The sequence below is a fragment of the Hippopotamus amphibius genome, chromosome 15 (genome assembly GCF_030028045.1).
Source record: "Hippopotamus amphibius kiboko isolate mHipAmp2 chromosome 15, mHipAmp2.hap2, whole genome shotgun sequence".
In the NCBI taxonomy this organism is placed as follows: domain Eukaryota; kingdom Metazoa; phylum Chordata; class Mammalia; order Artiodactyla; family Hippopotamidae; genus Hippopotamus; species Hippopotamus amphibius.
The window spans coordinates 43,099,078-43,119,396 of NC_080200.1; the positions used below are offsets into that span (position 1 = coordinate 43,099,078).

Consider the following 20,319-nt stretch of genomic DNA (forward strand, 5'->3'; position numbering starts at 1 on the left):
CAACAGAGTGGCAACTTCCAGGTTCCTTACAGGTGGAATCTTTAACCAGAATTCTTTCCCAGGTGGCTGATCTAACCCTCTCTTACTCTTCTGGTCGTCTTAGTCCCATCCCACGCCATTTACTACACGCAGCCAGCAGAGATTCGCCCCTCCCCTGTGTCCAGGGCCTTCATTTTGTTCCCTAATAATTCACTTGCTGGGGATTTCTCAGTTGGTTTCTCTGAAGGCTTGCTTTGCTCAGTGTATGCTTTTCTTGTTAACCTGTGAGTTTTGTAAGATGTTGCAGGCCTCTGACTTTAAGCGTGTGCTTTGCCTTATTTGTACACAGTGGCTGCAGAAGAGGAGTTATAAGCGGGGAAGAGTACTTCTTGATGGTGGTAAAGTTTGAAAATGGATCCTACCTAATTTCCTTAAACATTCTTCAAACACCAGTGATGCTCCTGTTGGAGCATTTCTTACTTAATTTCTTATGTAAGAAATTTTTTACATAATTTCTTTCTGACCATGACAGTCAATGTATGTAGTCAGTGGGATTTCAGGGAGGAAAAAAAACTATTGGCTTTGAGTCTAACCAGTGTTGTGAGAAGTGTGGGTTTCAGCAATGGATAATAATATTGTAAAATCAAACCTCATTAATTGATATCCAATTAATATTTGCAGTTATTGGAGTCAGTTTCAATGTCCTCTTGAGCTGGCAAAACAATGAATTTTATAAATGAGGGTTCCAGTGTTTTGCAGTAAGAAGGTTACATTATTGGAGTGTGAGGACTCAATGAGTTGGGTTTGCTCTATTCCCTGGTCTCAGAGTGTGAAGCCAACCCTGACCTCACAACATTTAGGAAACAGAGATAGGCAGGCAGTTAATGCCCTGTGATTAGTCTGGGTTACAAAGAGGCTTTGTATTCAGGTTAAAAAACTTTTCTCAAGGACCTAACATGCCTTAAGCACTGTGCCAGGACTTAGGATACATCCTCTTAGGATACATCATGTATATATCAGGGTATATACATCATTTTTATTCTCACAACAACCTTGTACTATACTCTCGTGAACACGAGGGTGAGGAAAATGAGGTTGGAGGAGGTTGGGAAGATTGCCCAAGATCATTTAGTAAGTAAGTGTTAAGAGCAGGATTCAAAGCCATTTCTGATTCTGGTGGTGGTGTTAATGTTGACCTTCTGGTTGTTGTTGAACACACACACACACCCCCACACACAGATCAATGTGTTTGAGCTCTTGCAGTGATGGGATTCAAGTTCTTCTTGACTGAGCCTTCATTATGAAGGATAGATCTGAACTCATTGATCAAGGAAATCAGAGACGAAGGGCGTCAAGGAGCTAGAAAATATGGAGTAAATATTTAGTGGGAACGGAAGTTGAAAGTTGGTAGATTTAGGATGGACTTGTCAGCAAGTCATATGGTTATAAAGTTCCCACTCTTCCCGTCTTCTGTGAAGTTAAGCGTTATTTCTGTATATTTAGGGGAATTGTGGCAGAGCCCTCTACTGATTCATAGAATTGTTATCATCTCATTTTATTAAAATCAATGTTATGTCCAATTTTAGGGGAATTATAGATCATGTGCTCTTCTACAATGGCAGGTACATGTCAGCTTTTCTGGCTTCAGCCATTTTGGTCTCCACTCCACTCACATTGTCTAAGACTCTGCAAGTGTTTCTGTCTTTCCAGACAGTGACTCACTTGTTGTGCCATGAGAGTTCCTTTTATAATGTTGCTTCCAGTTGTTGCTAGTGCTTTAGTTACATGACAAAAGAAAAAGAACACATAGTCTCTCAGTTAAGAAAGCCTGAGTGGTTGAAAGGTTACCTATCTCTTTAAAAAGAATAAACTAGTGTTGACAAGAAAATATTGTTGATTCATTTTAAAGGCTTCCCTTACTGTTTTGCAACTCCCTCTGACATTTTTAAATGGCGAGATATAATCTCTGGCATCTGAGTATGCAAGCCAGCCCGGGAGACTGGAAGGAGTCCACGTGAGGGAGTGGGACGTGGGGGTGGTAGGGAGATGCCCCAGCCTTGTGGTTGTGGGGAAGCGCCTCCAGGTCATTGGCGCTAAAGTGAGGAGGTAACTAGCTTATGGGCGTACTCATGGCCTTTTCAGTTCCACACTTCACCAGTGAGCCCACTCGAGACCTGGATGCCCTCAGGGCTCAGGGCGCCCACCTCTGTGCCAGCTGATCGCTCTGTCCCTGGGGCCTCCGTCTTCAGTCTTCTCACCCAGCCTTTCACTCTTCACATGGATGCATTAGTCCTCTCGGGAGAGGTGATGCCTCTCTTCCTCACTGCCCTTCACCTCTCAGTCCATGACATTCTGGCCATTCCTCTGCGTTCTCTTGCCAACGATGTCCTAGCTAGCAAAGCCAGTGGTCCTTTCTTTCTTCTCCCTTCTCAGCCTATGTGACTTCACTGTGCCTCCGTTTCCTCACCTGTCAGATAGCAATAATGTTAGTGTTGACTTCATTGGGTTGTTGGGAGGTTTCAGTTATTATATATCATAACAGATAATAGGTACTGCATTATATACACACACACACACATATATATATATTTGTCTGGGACATATATAGTCACACACACACATACACACATATAATTTTGAACAGTGCCCTGGGCAAGGCAAGCACTATGTGTGTTAACTATTATGATAGATCCGAAGTTAAATCCAGCCCACATGTGGGCTTTGTTTTCCTGTGGACCTGGCCATTCCCACGTGCTTCTCTTACTTACTTACCAACCTCATATCAGAAGGCGGCAGTATTATCAATCTCTGCTAACAAAACCCTCTACTTTACAAAACATAACCTCTTGAACCTCATAGAATTATTTTGAATTTTATTCCTGTCTTTCAGAGTTTACAAACCCCAACTAATATAAAGCTCCCAACTCCTCTCTTCCTGTATTAAACAAATAATGTATGATTGTGTTCTAACAATTGGTGATGATATCTGCTTTCATTATTTAAATCTCACCTTTTTTTTTTGCCGTATGTGTGTTAGTCTTGTCTCCACAGCTAGATTGTAATCTTTATATTAGACTGTATTTAATCTGCCTGTATTATCTGCAGTCCTTCCTAAGTGAAATCTTTCCCACCCATTGCCTTCTGCAGCATGAGTAGAGAAGAGGTCCCCATTCCTCATCCCTATCTTAAAACCAAATACTTTATGGACAACCTTCCTATCAGCTATAGGCAAGACCAGGGGCCTCACCTGACAGTGAGATTGTAGGCTCGGAATTTACTGCATGTGAACCTTTCTGCCCGACCCCCAGGTATCCGCCGCCAGACCGCCCATTGCATGAAGAAGGGTCACGGGACGGTGAAATCTACATTCTGTGACCCAGAAACACAACCCAATGGGAGACAGAAGAAGTGCCATGAAAAGGATTGTCCACCCAGGTAAGCATCAGTGGTACCGGCTGCAGCTCTGTGTGTCTGCTGCTCTGTGTGTCTGCCTGCAGGGGTGTGTGGTTTAACAGTAAACCAGGGCTCAGTGACGCGAGAGAGCTGGGTGGCTTTGTTATTAGAATAAATCCAGGAAAGCTGTCCCAGCTTTCTGTGGCTATGCTGTTGGAGCCTGTGACAAGCTGTGAGTGGGGACATTTTCTCCCCAGAGAGCAGTACTTCTTACAAAGCTTGTGTGACCTGTGTTTAATTATTTGGTAAGACTTAAGTCCCGAAGCACTGTTGAAGAGAATGGTATGTAGATTATCCAACAATTCTTTAGCTAATTGGGTTTGGCTTTTCCAAGAGCACTTTACCAAGCAGTGCAATAGTAGCTTCTAGACAACATGCTGACACCTTCAGATCGCAGTACCCGTTTGTACTTAAGCCTGCCTGAAAGAGTAGACTTACAGACCAGGCTTTCTCAGCCTCAGCACTGCTGACATTTGGGGCTGGATAATTCTTTGCTGTAGAGGGCTGTCCTGTGCATTGTGTAATGTTTAGCAGCATCCTTGGCCTGTGTCTATTTAGATCTTTCTAGCACTCCATCTTCCACATCCGGGTTGTGACAACCATACATGTCTCCAAACTTTGCCAGATGTCTTCTGGGGGCAAAATCACTGCTGGTTGAGAACCACTCCTAATCATATTGGCTCAAGATTCTAGAAGGTAGCTGGGATGTTATTATGAGGGGCTTTTATTAAAAAGAGAGAGAAAGAGTGATAGAGAGAGAAAGAGTGATGGGGAGAGGAAGAAAGAAAAAGAGAAAGAAAGGAGGGAGGGATGGAAAGAAAGAATTAATTCTGGGGAGTGTCTTCATGCTCTCGTGTCCTTAAATAGGGATGTATTTCAGTTGCAGATTCCATCAGGCATTCCTTCCCGTCCCAAGAAGACACATTAAGAAGAGTTTGGTTTAACAGGAGGGGGCTGGTTGGCATAATAAATCTACCAAGGGACAGGCTGAATTCTAAAGAAGAACTAGAATAATGGGATAAATGCCAAAGAACTAGGTGAAAGAGAAGAGCCTAGACAAGTCAGCTAAGGCAAACAGTGTCCATGTCTTATAGGCTAGAACAGGGGGCTCCCAGAGGCCAGGGTGTTCTCATCTCAGAGTCAGGAGGTTGTTGCTTAGTCCAGTTCTGTGGTTTCTTCCAGGTAGAAGGTGGGCTGTGAGGTCCGGAGCGGAACCCCACCTCCGTCGAGGCAGGACAGAGGTGCTGCCGTTCCCTCACCTCACCGCCGCTCTTCCCTGGAACTCTTTCGCTGGGAAGAATGAGGGACTCGAGGGGAGGATTGGGCCCCACTAGGTTTGGGTTGTAATCCCAGTTTCTGCAAATCTTTCCATGAGCCAGGAAAGAGGAACCTGTCTTCTCGCTAGCCTGATCTCATCGATAGCCCATCACTCTGCGGAGCTTACGTGCTTCCCTCATCCTTATTCTCCCTGAAGTTGCTCTACCAGTCACTTGGTTTTGCCCTCACTAGCTGACGACCACTCCCACATGCCCGGGATTCTCGCCTCACTTTTCAAAGCCACCCTCTCTGGTGAGTGGCTACCTTCTTGAAACCACAGCTATTTATTTCTTGAAGCTAATTTTACGCCTGGGGTTCAGGGTCTCATTTTTATTATTTTCCTTAACCTGTCTGGGCTTAATATTACCAGCAAATATTTGTCAAGCAGTCATTGTTCCCCATGAGAGACACGACAGTGATGACAGCCATTTAACGGGGACCATTTACTGAGCCCTGGGAGGTCGTGATATAACGCAAGATATGTATTTGGGTACCTGGTTCCAGGCAGAGCTCCCAAAACTCAAGGCGGACTGGCTACAAGCCTGCAGCAGGTCGACATACAGCAGACCCCTCCGAGAGGCATGTTTTCAGAACTCAGTTCCCATAAGGGTGGCTGTTTTTACCTACCTCTGGACTCTAATTACAGAGCTTCCTAGTTGAAGGTGACCCTACAATAAGATACAACCAGTGCTAGAAGGAGACGGATGCTAGGACAAGAGTCCAGAGGCTGACAGACAGGAGATGAGCTGAGCCTGAAGCCTGATGGATACAGAGCAGAGGCCTTGATAGAGGAATTCTCTATTTTTTTTTTAATACAATATATCTCAATTTTTTCCCTCTTTTATTTATTTACTTATTCATTGTGTGTGTGTTTTTTGTTTTTTTGGCCACACAGCGCAGCTTGAGGATCTTATCCCCTGACCAGGGATTGAACCCAGGGCCCACAGCAGTAAAAGTGCAGAGTCCTAACCACTGGACAACCAGGGAATTTCCTGATAGAGGAATTCTTAAGTGACACAGGCTGAGCTCTGGGGACTTGAAGTTAGCCCTGAATGTAGTCATGTGGTAGCTAAAAACCAGCCCCCAAGACATCCGTGCCCTGATCCTTGGAGCCTGCAATGGTCACCTTATTTGGGAAAAGGTCTTTGCAGATGTGATTAAGGTAAAGGGTCTTGAAATGGGGAGATTATCCCGGATTATCCACTTGGGCCCTAAAATCCATCACAGTGTGCTTACAGGAGAAGCAGAGGGAAATTTCTCTCTCTCTCTCTCTCTCTCACACACACACACACACACACGAGAAACAATATAAAGTTGGAATAGAAAGATTTGAAGACACTGGCCTATAGATTGGAGTGATGGGCCACTAGCCAGGGAGTGCTGGCAGCCACCACAGATTGAAAGAGGCAAGGAATGTCTCTTCCCTAGAGCCTCCGAAGGGAGTACAGCCCTGCCAACACCTTGACTTCATCCTGGTAATACTGACTTGGATGTCTGGCCTCCAGAGCTATAAGAAGGTAGATTCCTATTGTTTTCAGCCACCAGGTTTGTGGGGACTTGTTACAGCAGCCCTAGGAAACTAACACAGGCAGCATGCTAATTAATGCAAGCATAATGTAAAAGCAGGGGGAGAGCAGAGGGGATCCCTCCACCAAGTCATAGAAGCGCCAGAGCGTGGAAACCCACGTGATTAGGGTTTCCTCCGAGAATGTGGCAAAGGATTTTTTGGAGTAGCACAAATATTTCACTTCCTCAGGAAGCTTACAGCCAGGAGGGCTATGTGAGGTACGTGCACAATGGCAAGACGGAGCTGTTGTTGTCCGGGCTGGGGCTGGCGGTCAGGCGTCTGGATGCCTTCCCTGATGCCCTGCCTCCTGATCCCTGTCCACGGTCCCTGTCCTCCTTGGGGCTTTGTGGTTAATTGACATCTCTTTATCTCTCAGTTTTAAGGGCAGCATTGTTAGAACAAGGAAAACGATACTGTGTGGTTTTTTGCTGGAACGCTTCCTAAGCTGAGTGTGCGGATGCAGTTTGTTGATTCAGAGCAAAATTTTGAAATGGACCAATTACACAGCCCCCTCTCATAAAATCAGTAATGATGCCCTGGTAATTAGAATGGAAGAGCTGATGGCTACAAATAGGAGCTGGGCTACCAGGCAGTCACTGTGCTGTCCCAATCAGCACAAATGTGACATCCTGTGCCCAGGTTTTCTTGGTGAGCTGATGATCCTTTTTGCAGCTGCTGCTTCTGCCATTCCACATGGTTGCACTTCAAGGGAGGAAAAACAGTCCATCCGGTTCCCAGTTTCTGCTGTTGTGTTGGAAACATAATTTCCTCTAATTCCCTCTAAACAGTTTGAAGATTATACTTAAGGAAGAAGAGCAAAGCAGAAGCAATTTGACAAGTCTTTTTAAATCCTTATTATTTGGTAGCATTTTTTGTTTTGATTTCCCTCTGTCTGGTATCTATTTCCCAAGGTCTGAGTTTCTTGAGTTTCTGTACATTATTAATGCCTGGGTTCCAGCTTGTGGTACTTAAAGATCAACAGAATTAGCAGATCAAGCCAGAATTTACCCAGTCCAGACCTCAAGCTAAAGGCACAGCCTGCAGACAGGGATATTAATGATGCCAGTAGTGTTGTTTTTAACTGGAAAGTAACGTGTGCCTTTGTTTCTGTTTTTATACTGAAGGTGATAGACATACACACACAGTTATATGCATACATACATATGTACATACATTTATGTTTAAAATTTATGGCTCCTGTACTGGACCCCAGCCAGCTAATTTTATTGAAATTTCATTTTTAATATTTATTTGTCCTCATATTATATATATGTTTTTCCCTAAATCTGTATTTGTTTATTTAATGCATCCGGACTAAAATCTTTAATACCAAAATAACAACTGGCCAATTCACCTATGGTGCTTCTGTTATGCAGTTCATTTTTGTTGAAATAGATAATGCTCTCTAACTTGGTTAGAGATTTTTGACTCCTGAAAACGTTAGGTAAGTATAGCACATAGTAGGTACAATTTCTGAAAATGCATTCTGAAGAAGCATATGATAAACTAAATAGAATGATGAAATATTCCAACATAGTGGTTCAGTTACAGAAGTCCTTCTTACTTATGATTGCATTTCAGCTTCGCAAAAGATTCATGATAAAGTCAGGGGTAGAGGGTGGATAGTATCCCCAGGACGTAGAGAGGTAAAGAGGTAGAGAGGTAACTAACAATTTTTAAGAACCCACTATTTTTACTTTTTTCTTTTGCTTTATTTATTTACTTTTTTATTGATGAATCTATATTGACACATCATAATTACCCAAAGTCCATAGTTTACCATAGGGTTCTCAGTCTTGGTGTTGTACATTCTATGGGTTTTAACAAATATATAATGGCATGTACCCATCATTATGTTATCGTACAGAGTATTTATGTTGCGGGATTTTACAGAGTGAAGCAAGACACTGCGGCTGTATGCAGGAAGCAGCGTTTATTTGTGCCAGCACTGGCCCAGCGGATTAATATCCGAAGGCTGAGCCCTGAACAAAGCAGGACAATTTCTTTTATACTTTTTTGTTAACTTTCTATACATGAGGCTTTCTTTGTCCCCCAGATAAGGTAACAAGGAAGGTAGAATGGGATTTGATTGGATATTCTTCTTTCGTGGCCTCTGGGCTGTTCTTAGAGTTACAAGGGCTACATAGTAACAGAGGCAGGAAGGAAACTTGCAAGAGGAGTTGCCAGTAAGCAGACACATGTAGATAACAACTGGGCTCAGCTGCATTTCTCTCCGGCTGAGCCATGGCCCCTGGGTCCTAAAGCTCCCAGTGTTCCCACCACACTTTCACTAAATTCCTAAAAATCCTCTGTGCTCTGCCTGTTCATCTCTACTTCCCTCCTTTGGCAACCACTGATCTTTTTACTGTCTCCGTAGTTTTGCCTTTTCCAGAATTCCATATAGTGGCAATCATACAGTACATAACTTTTTGAAATTGTCTTCTTTCACTGAGTAATACGCATTTAAGGTTTCTCCATGTCTTTGCATGGCCTGAAAGCTCATTGCTTTTTAGTGTGAATCATATTCCATTGTCTAGATGGACCCTCCATTCACTTTCTGAAGGACATCTTGGTTGCTTCCAAGCTTTGCCAATTATGAATAAAGGTACTGTAAACAGCCCTATGCAGGTTTTTGTGTGAACAAAAAACTTTCAGCTCCTTTGGGTAAATACCAAGGAGCATGATTTCTGGATTGAGAACTCAGTCTGCTTCAAGCCCTTTCCGTATTACCAGTTTATTCATGTTAGCAGTGCTGACTGGTAGATACTTTTATGCCACAGGTGAGGACACTAAAGTCTTCACAAAATTTTTCCCAAGTCACTTAGCAAATAAGTGGTAGAGTCTAGATTTGAACCTAGATTGGTCAACTGAGAATTCTGTGCTGGTGCTAGTATACTATGCTGCCGCCCAGGATCTCAGGATGGACAGGCTTTGGTGCTAAAATCGGAATCCCGAAATATAAAATATTTCTCACATGTTAAAACAAATGAAAATGTTATAAACAAACAGAAAATTCTAACTTCAAAGATAAATCCTGCCTGCAAACTCACAAGGGGATTAAAGAAAGGAAACTGAGTTAATTTGCTTTTTTAAAGAATAAATAATAACCATCAGTGGCTGTGTTAGTATTATTTGTTTTTGAAAGTTTAGTCCAGTAGTTTCCTTGGATATGAATTTCAAGTTGCAACATCTTCCTCTGTCACCTAATTTTCACGCTATCTGAAAAGTTCATACCCCATCATTCAGAGCTGTCATTTCCCCCTCCTAAAATGATTTCATGTGCAAGATTTAATCTTTTTATTTCTGCGTTATTGTCCTTCAGTAATAATTTGTTTCTGCATCCAATTTGGACATCCTGTGTTCTTTCCCAAATGGGTACATAAAACAGATTTTAAAGATTTAATAAAAGCTCCTGGTAATCTAAACATAAGAGATGTGTGTTATATGGTCAACGGCTTTCAGAATGAAAGTCTTGCATGGCACACTCCAGGATGGAGTAGGCGGTCAAGAAAGAATTTCTTTGGAATTGAAAGTGTATCTGACTCCAGAAAGAGGTCGAGTTTCTTCTCCCTAGGGACCGCTCTCTGAACTTTGGTTTACAGCGAGCAGAGCTCTGCTAGGCTACAGCTGTGATGGTGCCCAGCACATTCAAATGCTCCATGAACTCCAGCTCCGTAAACTCTTTCCACCCTGGCAGCTGCATGCAGGTTTCAATGCCAAAAGAATGGCTCCTGGTTTAAATCCAGGTTTCTCAACCTCAGCACTGGAGCCACTCGGGGCTGGATAATTCTTTGCTGTGAGGGCTATCCTGTGCATTGTAGAATATTTTGCAGCATCCCTGTTCTCTACCCACTAGACACCAAGAGCACACCTCCACCCTCATTTGTGACAACATTCCCAAATGTCCCCTGGGGAGGTGGCTGTGGGAATCCATTGGTTGAGAACCATCAATGTAAATGAAAGGAATGGGGTCACTGAGACTGGGAGAAGTCCATGAGAGGTGGGAGAGGAATGGGCGTGGTGTGCATGGGAGACGACAAGAGAGCTAGAGAAAATGAAGTAGGATGAACAGGATACGGTGAGAATGTGGATACACTGTGTATAAAGGTCAAGGAAGCAATAGTTCCCTTATTGTAAAAATGGTCGTTATGTTGGAATGCGGAATGCGAATTGAATTGGATTTGGGGATGTACCTAAATGCTATTAGGGAAAAGATGAGTACAAAGATAGTAATTATAGAAATTGGTAGTTTTAAGGAAATTAGTATTCTGAGCAAGAGTTTAACAAATTGAGATGAGGACTTTCAGTTTTCTGAGTAATGAGGGTTAGAAAGGGTTTATTTTTGTACTGTATTGGTTTATTGGTAGTCAGAGCTTCCTGAGCAAGCACTGCTATGGGTGTGGGTAGAAGATACAGATCCTCCTACTTTATTTCAAAGAGTGTCCAAACTACAGTAAACTTGTCCAGGGCAACGACAGGCTCTTCAAGGGTCTCAAAGTGCAAGCACACACACGCACGCACACACACACACTTCTATATTTTACGTAATTCATACTAAAACTAGAGAGTCCATTCTTTATAGAAAAATTTAAAGGTAAACAATCAAATCCATTTATTTGGTATCACAACACCAGTGGTTTCTAATCCTGACTTCGTATGAAAGTCATCAAAGAACTTTAAAAAAAAAAAAAAAAAACACTGATGCCTTGGCCCTACCCCCAAGAGATTCTGGCCATCCAACATAGCAATGGGGCCTGAACACTGATAACTTTTTAAGGCTCCCAAGTGATGACACAGTGAGAATCACTAACAGAGCCCCAGTCTTTAGTCCTCAGGACATAGTAAGTGGAATGATAAATTGACTAAGTATAGGGACGAAAGAAGAATATAAGACATTGCATGATCAGTTATCCAATTGTATGTTAGGTGCGACAGGTGTCATAGACATTCTGGCAAAAGAAAAATCAATGGCAAAAATGGAAGAAGTCAGGTTAGGTTGTTGTCGATTCTGTGCTGTTGAAAACAGAAAGGTTGTCTTTTGAGGGGGGTGAATGAATGTGTGGGCTGGGCCTTTCGCCCCACTGAGTTCTTTGCATGTTATATTGTCCTTGTCAGCAATCACTCAGAGCATGTAAACAGTCTTCTGTTGTAAATCTCCTATAAATAAATATAAATATAAAAGCATTCTTTTTATAAATCTCCTAGAAGAGGTGGGATTATGGCAGACATCAAAAAGAATGAGATGGACAACAGAGAACAATCTGGCAATAGCTCTTGAGTCCTGGGCTTGGAAGACCTTTGCAGGGAAAGAAAGAGGATGGGCTTCACTTTAAACTCAGGACAAACATGCAAGATGTCCCCTGGAGACTGTGGAGGAAATTTCGGAAAGAAATAAGGAAGTCTATTATCACTTGGTAGTGACAGAGCTGAAAGCATTGTAGCAAGTAATTAGATAAATTAGACTCACTCGGCTCACATCAAGGCCCTTCCAGAATGGCATTTGATATATTCAGTAGTGTGTCTGGTCTCCCTTAGAAATGTCAGAGGTAGGACAGAGTAATTAGATTAATACAGTGGTCATTTATTTCGTGTCATAGCATATGGTTCCAATAATAGCTCTTTATCCACACAAGATGGCCAGATGTGAAACACCAGAGAATAAGTAAGTCATCTTAATTACTTACTAACTGAAGATTGAGGAAGAGCTTTCTTCTAATATTTTTAACCAGTGATTAAAAGTATGAGAATCAAAGAAGTTGTACTCAAATCCAATATTTTGTAAATATAAGTAATAGTACAAAGCTTAATCTTCTTCAAAATTTAATACTATCTCAAGGTCAGACGGTTTCCCTAAAGTCAGGAATGAAGGAATTCCCATGCTGAATTCCCATGAAAAACAAATATGCCTTTTTATTCCTGCATGGAGGGATGAGTAAGCAGACCACGCATCTAAGCAATGGTGGACTCAGACCACACTGGGTCAAGACACCTATTCTGTATTTTGTGTTGAGGAAGATTTGCACTATGATGGGGAAGGAAGAAAAGAGAGGGCTCCGACAAGGGCTCCTTGCCACTTGCAAAAGCGACTTCTGTGTAACCACTTCTCCGCATCCTAGAATCTTGAGCCAATCATCCATGATAACAGGTAGAGAAAGAGCACACATCTTCATTTTTCCATAGAGAATCCGGAATATTAATTTAGCCAACAGTTTCAACTATTCAACTTATCAAGAACAGCTGACAAAAAAAGAAATTATTTCATATGTTTCTTGTTTTTCTACTTTCTTATTAAAGGGACCAGTGAGAATATTAACAGGTAGACTGAAGGAGATGGGGGAGGGGTGGAACTGAAGGCAATGCCCCTGACTGATCATCTTCTAAATGATTGAAAATTAGTGTGTAGATACCTTTAAGGTTCACATTGAAATAGAAAAAATATTCAGTTAGCAACCAGGTGACTTAGATTCTGATTGGATTCTTTTAGTCAAAAGCAGCAGTCCAAGCAACAATAATTACAAATGATTGAGTCTGTCTTATGTCAGGTTCTGTACTATGCACTGTACATAAATCGGTGTTTTGTCTCATCCACAACACTCATCTAAAGTCAATATTGTTACATCCATTTAACAGATGTGGAGTAAGGCTTAAACTTTCTTGAGGTTACACAACAGAAAACTGGACCTCAGTTTTCTTGACTGAAAAGAGAGGGCTTTGTTTTCTTCTTTTTTTCATTTCAAGACTTCCTTACTTAGCATCTACTTATGCCAAGTGTTCTGCTGGATTCCGGAGCTGTGATTGAACATGCTAGCCTTGGTCCTGTCTGCAGAGCGCCCTGGAGCATCTTCAGGGACCTCCCAGCTCTGTAATCAGAGCTTCTGCTCCTAGTTTCTTTCTAGCGATTGAATTGAATACGTATCTGCTCTGGGTGATCTTCTCTCACATGTGCACGTGTGTCTGCAGGTGGTGGGCAGGGGAGTGGGAAGCATGTTCGGCGACATGCGGGCCCCACGGAGAGAAGAAGCGCACCGTGCTATGCATCCAGACCGTGGGCTCTGATGAGCAGGCTCTCCCAGCTCAAGACTGCCAGCACCTGCTGAAGCCCAAGACCCTCATCTCCTGCAACAGAGACATCTTGTGTCCATCCGACTGGACAGTGGGCAACTGGAGTGAGGTGAGCTCAGGGGTTAAAAGGAAGCATGATTCATGCTTCATCCGCCCGCCACCCAGTTCTCTTCATTAACTAATCCAAGGTGACCCGGGGTCAAAGTGTACAACAGCCAGCGTTTATAACCTCTGGCCTGTTTCCTGCACTCCCTGCCTCCCAGTATCCTATCTTGCTTGTTTTCCGTTCTTACAGGCTCTTCCTCTCACCTGTCCAGCGGTCAAATACCTGCCAGGGATGAGCTGGATGTTGCTTGCTCAGGCTCATGACAGATAATTGAAAAATCCTCAGGATTTTTGCTGGCCCATTATTAAACTGTTAGTAGCAAACCAAGGCTCCCCCACCTACCCCAAGAGTTAGTTTGTCAAATGTTTACTGGTAGTTATGCTTCATACGAAAAAAAAACAAAGGAGGGTCGCTCTAGTGGGAAAGAGAGTAAGTACACCTGCCATCTGTAGAAGCCCCTCAAATCATCCATCTCTTCAGACCTGATCAAGGCTTAGGACGTGTACTATTATTAGCCACATAAACTCAAATAGTGTTGCGTCTCCCCAAGATGAATCTGATCTAATTCTCTGCGTATAATTAGAAATCCATGGACAAGGAAGTCATGAAAGACTCCCAGGCTTTAATTTTCTTTGGGTCACCATGAGACCTGAAAGTGTCAGGCCTTGTGCTCCCAGAGTCTGTAGTAGAAGTAGACCCCTGCTTTCTCCAAGGGTGCTGGAGTCCCCAGGGGCCTTGCTCTGCTTCCTTATGCATATTTCAGTCAGTGACCTAAGGAATGACTAGAAAATATACAATTTTGTAAAACCAACAGGCCAGAATTTATCAACAGATGCTGACTTCTTATGGGAAGCCACATGGTTTCCACAATAATGCTACCATTGACCAGAGGATCTTAGGCATTCCTCTTGGACCCACCTTCAGAGAAATAGAAAATATTTGATTCAGGAGAATGCCACAGAAAGTCATTTAGAATTTAAGTCTGATGAATAAAGCAATAATCTGATCCATTTGGGGTTTTGTGTTTAAAGTGATACTTGATTATGAATAAATGCAGTTGCTTATAAAGTATTATCAAAGAAGAATTCAAAATTTTGTATCAGCAAAGATACCACCTCTGAAGAGAACTATTGGAAAGTGGAAAACACTCATTTGAATACAGCCAGTTTGATAACCTCATTTCCAAAACTGTTTCATTAGCTCATCGTCACAGTTGAGGTTTATTTAGCTTCTAATTCTGTATGGAATATTCTCTGGAGCATCTGGGTGAAAATAAAAAAGATATGGTCCCTTTATTGTGAGAACTTATCAAATGGCAGAGCTAGGCCCCCCAAAAAGAAAAGACAAAGATGTACACATAAAGAAAACATATCTACAACCTAATACAGGCGTGTTACTGGTGTCGCACTGATGCATGTGCACACGTCAATAATAGGCCAGAATATCCCCCCTTCTGTTCCTGTGAACAGCCTGTGGCTGGCCTGACCTGTTAATCCACCACCAACCTCGATTGTCGTAAATTACAGTGTTGTCAAAATAAGGCTGAATGGGGTATTGTGACTGGTCCATTAAATCTGTTTACCAAAAGTGTGTCGGCTACAGCCAAAGCAGTTAATAATTCTTGTCATGTAGAATTTACTAATTGCCAGAATCTTCATGCTTTTTCAAAGGACTACAATTACATATTTGGCTGAGGAGTTCTTTTCGTTGTGTTTGTGTTTCTGGGGAGCAAAATGACGTGCCTAACTGGGGAACAAGGGACTGAAAAGTTGGCACGATGTGACAAGTACTCAAGTCTGTTGTTCCCAATAGAAGCTACTACGTAGTATAGTGACAGCAGATGTGGAATCCACTTTCCAGCGTCCACAGAGGGGCTGAGCCACTGCCTTCATTCAAGAGATGTTGTTAGGAGAGGTGCTTTTAGTTAAATCAGCATCAAAATATTCATCGACTGGGTCTTCCTGTCTTCCCTTTGCTGTCTTGCTAATGTCTGTACGTGTTAGCCCTCCAACGAGCTTTGCTGAAATATGATGTCTTTGACATTCTATGCTGGGATACTTTTTTAAGAGATGATATAGTGCTTCTTGCTACACAGTATTTATGGTCTGGGTTTTGTCTTGAGATCAACATTAATTGATAAAAAGTAGTGTTCAAGCAATCCCTAATCACTTGGTCTGTACTGGGCCATTTGGGTCACTCTGGATGGGTCTAAAGCTATAATGTAACTGGGTCAAAAGATCCAAGAACTGTGAGTCTCCCAGAATTTTGTAGAATGGTCCTCCCTGGGCTGACCAAGGTGGGAAGGAGAAGAGGGGAATCCATGAGCTGCCCTTCCCTGTCAAAGTTTTCCAGCTCTGGCAAGCCCTCACTGAGTTAATCCTCTCTCAGCCTTTTCTCATTGAGAAAGACAGAGTTATTGTAAGGCTTGATGGTAATCTATGTGAGCCCTTCACATAGCACTGAGGAAATGGGAAGCATTCACTACATTGGAACATTATTACCAGGCGAGAAGACAAGGGTCTGTTTTCCATGCCACTCTAACTTTGCAAGCCTTGTCCAGTCAATGGCACCCAAGTGCCCTGATGGAGTTGATCAGTGGCCCCTGCATTTTCATCTGACTCCCTCCCTGAACTCAGGGCCATTTTAGGCAGGGAGCACTGTAAGCACAGGGCTTACAGCCTGCAAGTTTTTCGTGGGCCTACAAAAATGTTTGGGACCTGGAAAAAAAAAAGCAAACAAACAAGCAACAAAAAACTAATGTATTGTTCCAGTAAAGCAAAGGACACTGCAAAATCAGAAATCAATATTTAATTACGTATTAAAAGCAAATAATCATCGAACATTTAGTAGGTATATTAAGCACCTTTCTAGGTATTAGCACAATATCTCACAATGGCCTTATTTGCCCCATTTTACTCGTGGAGACATGGAGGCGTAGAGATATTTAGAAACTTGTCCAAGGTCACACAGCCTCCAAGGGATGAAGCCAGGATTTGAATGCAGGCAACAGGGCTTTTGCTCTGAACACTGTGGCTTAAAGCATCTCAGAAGTCTGCAGAATGTAACAGTGTGACAGCTCTCAGTATTCATAAAAAATGTATTATGTTTGGAAACAATTTGTAGATCGGCTCTTCTCGCTTTGTTGGAATTCCAGACTATGCATAATGATTGCAGAGACATCAGAGCCACGCATAAATTAAACGAGTTGCCCTCACCAAATATTTTCAAAAGCAAAAGAATAAAAAGCCTTTCAAATTGTTTTTACAGAAGATGATTTTATTGCACTTGAGACGAGAGATGCTTTTTAATATATTTGATGGGTTATGGGGTGGAGCCTCCAAGAGCAGGCCTGCCCAGGGTCTGCAAACATCTTTAATCCCCCCTTTTTTGTGCCTGACCAAAGCACTCAAACAAACACATGAACACAGCAATTAATTAGCCCAGCCACTGAGAATGTATTAAGTGCAAAGCTGTTCCCTCGGGTGCTGGCTTGCACAAGTGACCACATAGATTACATGTTTCACAAACAAGCTCGCCTGGCTCTTCAAACAGAAGGCACTGCTGGAAGTGCCAATGGCTTATCTATCACTAAATGAAAAGCAAAACAAACAGGGAAGCAAAATTCCTGTGAAGACCCATAGGAGTTCCTGCAAACTAAAGGGAGACAGAGCATGGAAGGCGAGGAGGTATCCCTGAGTCGCTTCCCCTCCGTATCCCCCAGTATCATTCAAGGTCCAGGGCACTCCTGTGAGGCTGGACACCTAATGTTTTAGCCTCAACCATCTGCTTTTTTGACACGGGACCTCTGCAAGTGTCAACATCTCAGTCCCTCCCAGACGTCAGCAGCCCGTGCTTTGCCAGGTTTCCCGGAGAACACATGCGAGCACCCTCGTCTGAAGCAGCTACTCGCAGGAAACCAGTTGGGGACCATGCTGACGCTCTGCATTATGTCTAATTTTTTTTTAATTATCTAGAGTACTGAATTTGTTTGCTAGGGCTGCCATAACAAAGTACCACAAACTGGGTGTCTTAAATAACAGAAATGTATTGTCTCACCCTTTTTATAATGTCGATTGAAAAAAAAATGCACAACCTGAAAGTCGAGAATTATGTTTTATTTCCTGGGCAAAACTGTGGCATTACGCCTGGGATATGGCCTCTCGGATAGCTCTGAGGGACTGCTCCAAAGGGGTAAGGGAGGAGCCAGGATATATAGGGTTATTTTTGTTTGTTTTTTAATTTATATTGGAGTATAGTTGTACAAAACAGAAATAGAGTCACAGATGTAGAAAATGAGCTGGAGGATAAGTTGGGAGATTGGGATTGACAATATATAGCGGTTTTTGCAGCAAAGGCCAGGTAGTTGGAACATCTAAATATTACCATTAATTAAAGAAAACCAAATATCTCTAGTTAATGAATTTAGCACTTTTCTATATATGGGAAGATGCAAGAATCTAGGCTCATTGAAATCCTGCCTTTGATGTGTGCCTCAGCTATCTAGGGCCAGGACCCTGTTTTTCCCCATCCTGAGTCCCCTCAGGGCTCACCATTGGGCCAGCTGTAGTGGCTTGATGGCTGCAACATCCTTTGTTTACTGATCCAGCAGGCAGCATTTTTCATTCACAGTAACTAGAAGTCCAAGATCAAGGTGTCAGCAGGATTGGTTCCTTCTGAGGGCCGTGAGGGTGAATCTTTTCAATGCTTTTCTCCTAACCTCCGGTACTTTGCTCACAGTCTTTGGTGTTTCTTGGCTTGTACATGCATCACCTTCATCTCTGCTTTCATCTTCACGTGGCATTGTCTCTATATGTGTGTCTCTGTAGCCACATTTCTCCTTTTTATCAGGACACTGGTCATATTGGATTAGGGCCCAACCTAGTGACTTCATTTTAACTTGATTACCTCTGTAAAGACCCCATTTCCAAATAAGACCACATTCTGAGGTATATAGAAGGGAAGAGGGTAATGGAATATTACCCAGCTGTAAAAAGGAACAAAATTGGGACATTTGTAGAGATGTGGATGGACCTAGAGCCTGTCATACGGAGTGAAGTAAGTCAGAAAGACAAAAACAAATATCATATATTAATGCATATATGCCGAATCTAGAAAAATGGTACAGATCAACTGGTTTGCAAGGCAGAAATAGAGACACAGATGTAGAGAACAAACATATGGACACCAAGGGGGGAAAGCGGGGGTGGGGTGGGGCAGGATGAACTGGGAGATTGGGATTGCCATATATACATTACTAGTAAGAAAAAAAAGTATCAAATTGTACACTTCAAATATATGCAGTTTATCGTATGTCAATTGTATCTCAATAAAAGTTCTTAAAAAAAGGGGGGGGGGAAGAGGGTGAGGAGGAGTTAGGACTCGAGTATATCTTGTTTGGAGGGCACACAATTCAACCAATAACAGGTACCTAAGGGTCTTAGCTTACTTTGCGAATGCTTTTAGTGTGAGGTTCAATCATTCATTTATAAATTCCTGAGACTATACATTAAATGTTTTTATGCCTAAAGCATTAGCTGTTTCCCTACTTATCCCTTCAGCCCACTCTCTGATAAACCCATCTGTGCTTTTGAATAAACTCCCTCTTAGCCCCACAGCTCTGAGCCAATTGTGAGTCTCCTCCCCCCGGCCCCACAGTACACCTCAGGTGGGTGGAGGTGGCTGATTTAGTAGCAGACCTCTTTCTTAGCGGACTTCCCCAAAGCCCTTAATCTCAGAGTGATGGCAAATGAAGGCAAGATAACTCCCAGGGAGGACATTAACAGACTGACAAGCTGTTTGCCTGGTATAGAGTTCAAAATTATAAGGTACGGGCATAAGATAATCATAGCAGAAATTGGTGTTGAGAATCCTGAAACTACCAACTGAGATGAGTTCTAAGTGTGGCGTTGTGTCCTGCATTTATCTCATCTGAAGGGCTTGACAGCTCCTAAGGAGATAAACACAGTTGGAAGATGTACTGGAAGAAGCGTGGGCTGAATGCAAAACAGCACTGCTTGTTCTGCTGTGACTATGAGAAAAGGCAGCTGAGTTTTTAGGCCCAATGTATGAGATATACGGTTAACAATGACTGTCTCACTGGGCACAATATGCCCCAGTGCAAAGGAATGGCATCACTGATTATTTGAAAGACTCCATGTCTACTGGGTAAGGAAAACAGATGGGGATGAATGGTAGGTGGAAAACATATAAACTCTCCCAGATCCAGGTATCCATTCATGAAGTTTTGAATTGCCATTGTAGAATGGAGCCAATAGTTACAGATCATTGGCTCTTTCAAGAGACGCTAAGAACCTGGAGTTTTAAGATGAAATCTGCTCATTTTTAAATGTTGGCTGCTAACTTGCTGTTTGTATTTTCTTTGTTTGCTTTGAGTTGCATAGACCAAAGAATACATGCCCGTGGGCCACATGTAGCCCTTAGGCGGCCACTTTGGCATTTCTGTTCTAGAATAATCTTGTGTTTTGAAAGATCAAAATCTAAAGTATTTTCATTAAACAACTACCTAGATAGTGATTATTACTCCTGCTTGATTCTTTTAGGCTGAACAAGTTCACAGGCTTGAACCTGAATTTAATACTTTTAATTTGTAAATTAAAAATAAAAACATACTACCTATTCACCCTAGGAAACCTGAATCTAAAAACAAATCCAGCAATAAACCAATGGGATATATGTGTCTCCACAGTATCTTCTAGTGTGCCTACAATTACATACAAGAGACAACGGTCTCTTTACTGAGACAGCTGCTCACCTCACAGCATCCCCTAAGAAGGGTCTGTGTGTCACTCTGTGCTTCACAAGGACAGTAGAAACT

At 42.4% G+C, this 20,319-nt stretch overlaps 1 protein-coding gene across 1 annotated transcript in view; it reads left to right on the forward strand.

Annotated features, from left to right (window-relative positions):
- The window catches only part of ADAMTS12 (ADAM metallopeptidase with thrombospondin type 1 motif 12), a 341,068-nt gene that overhangs the window by 266,491 nt on the left and 54,258 nt on the right, over positions 1 to 20,319 (forward strand). Inside the window, exons 17-18 of the mRNA XM_057710080.1 lie at positions 3,288 to 3,414; positions 13,277 to 13,487. Coding sequence (XP_057566063.1) covers positions 3,288 to 3,414; positions 13,277 to 13,487 — 338 coding nt within the window. The remainder of the gene's footprint in view (positions 1 to 3,287; positions 3,415 to 13,276; positions 13,488 to 20,319) is intronic.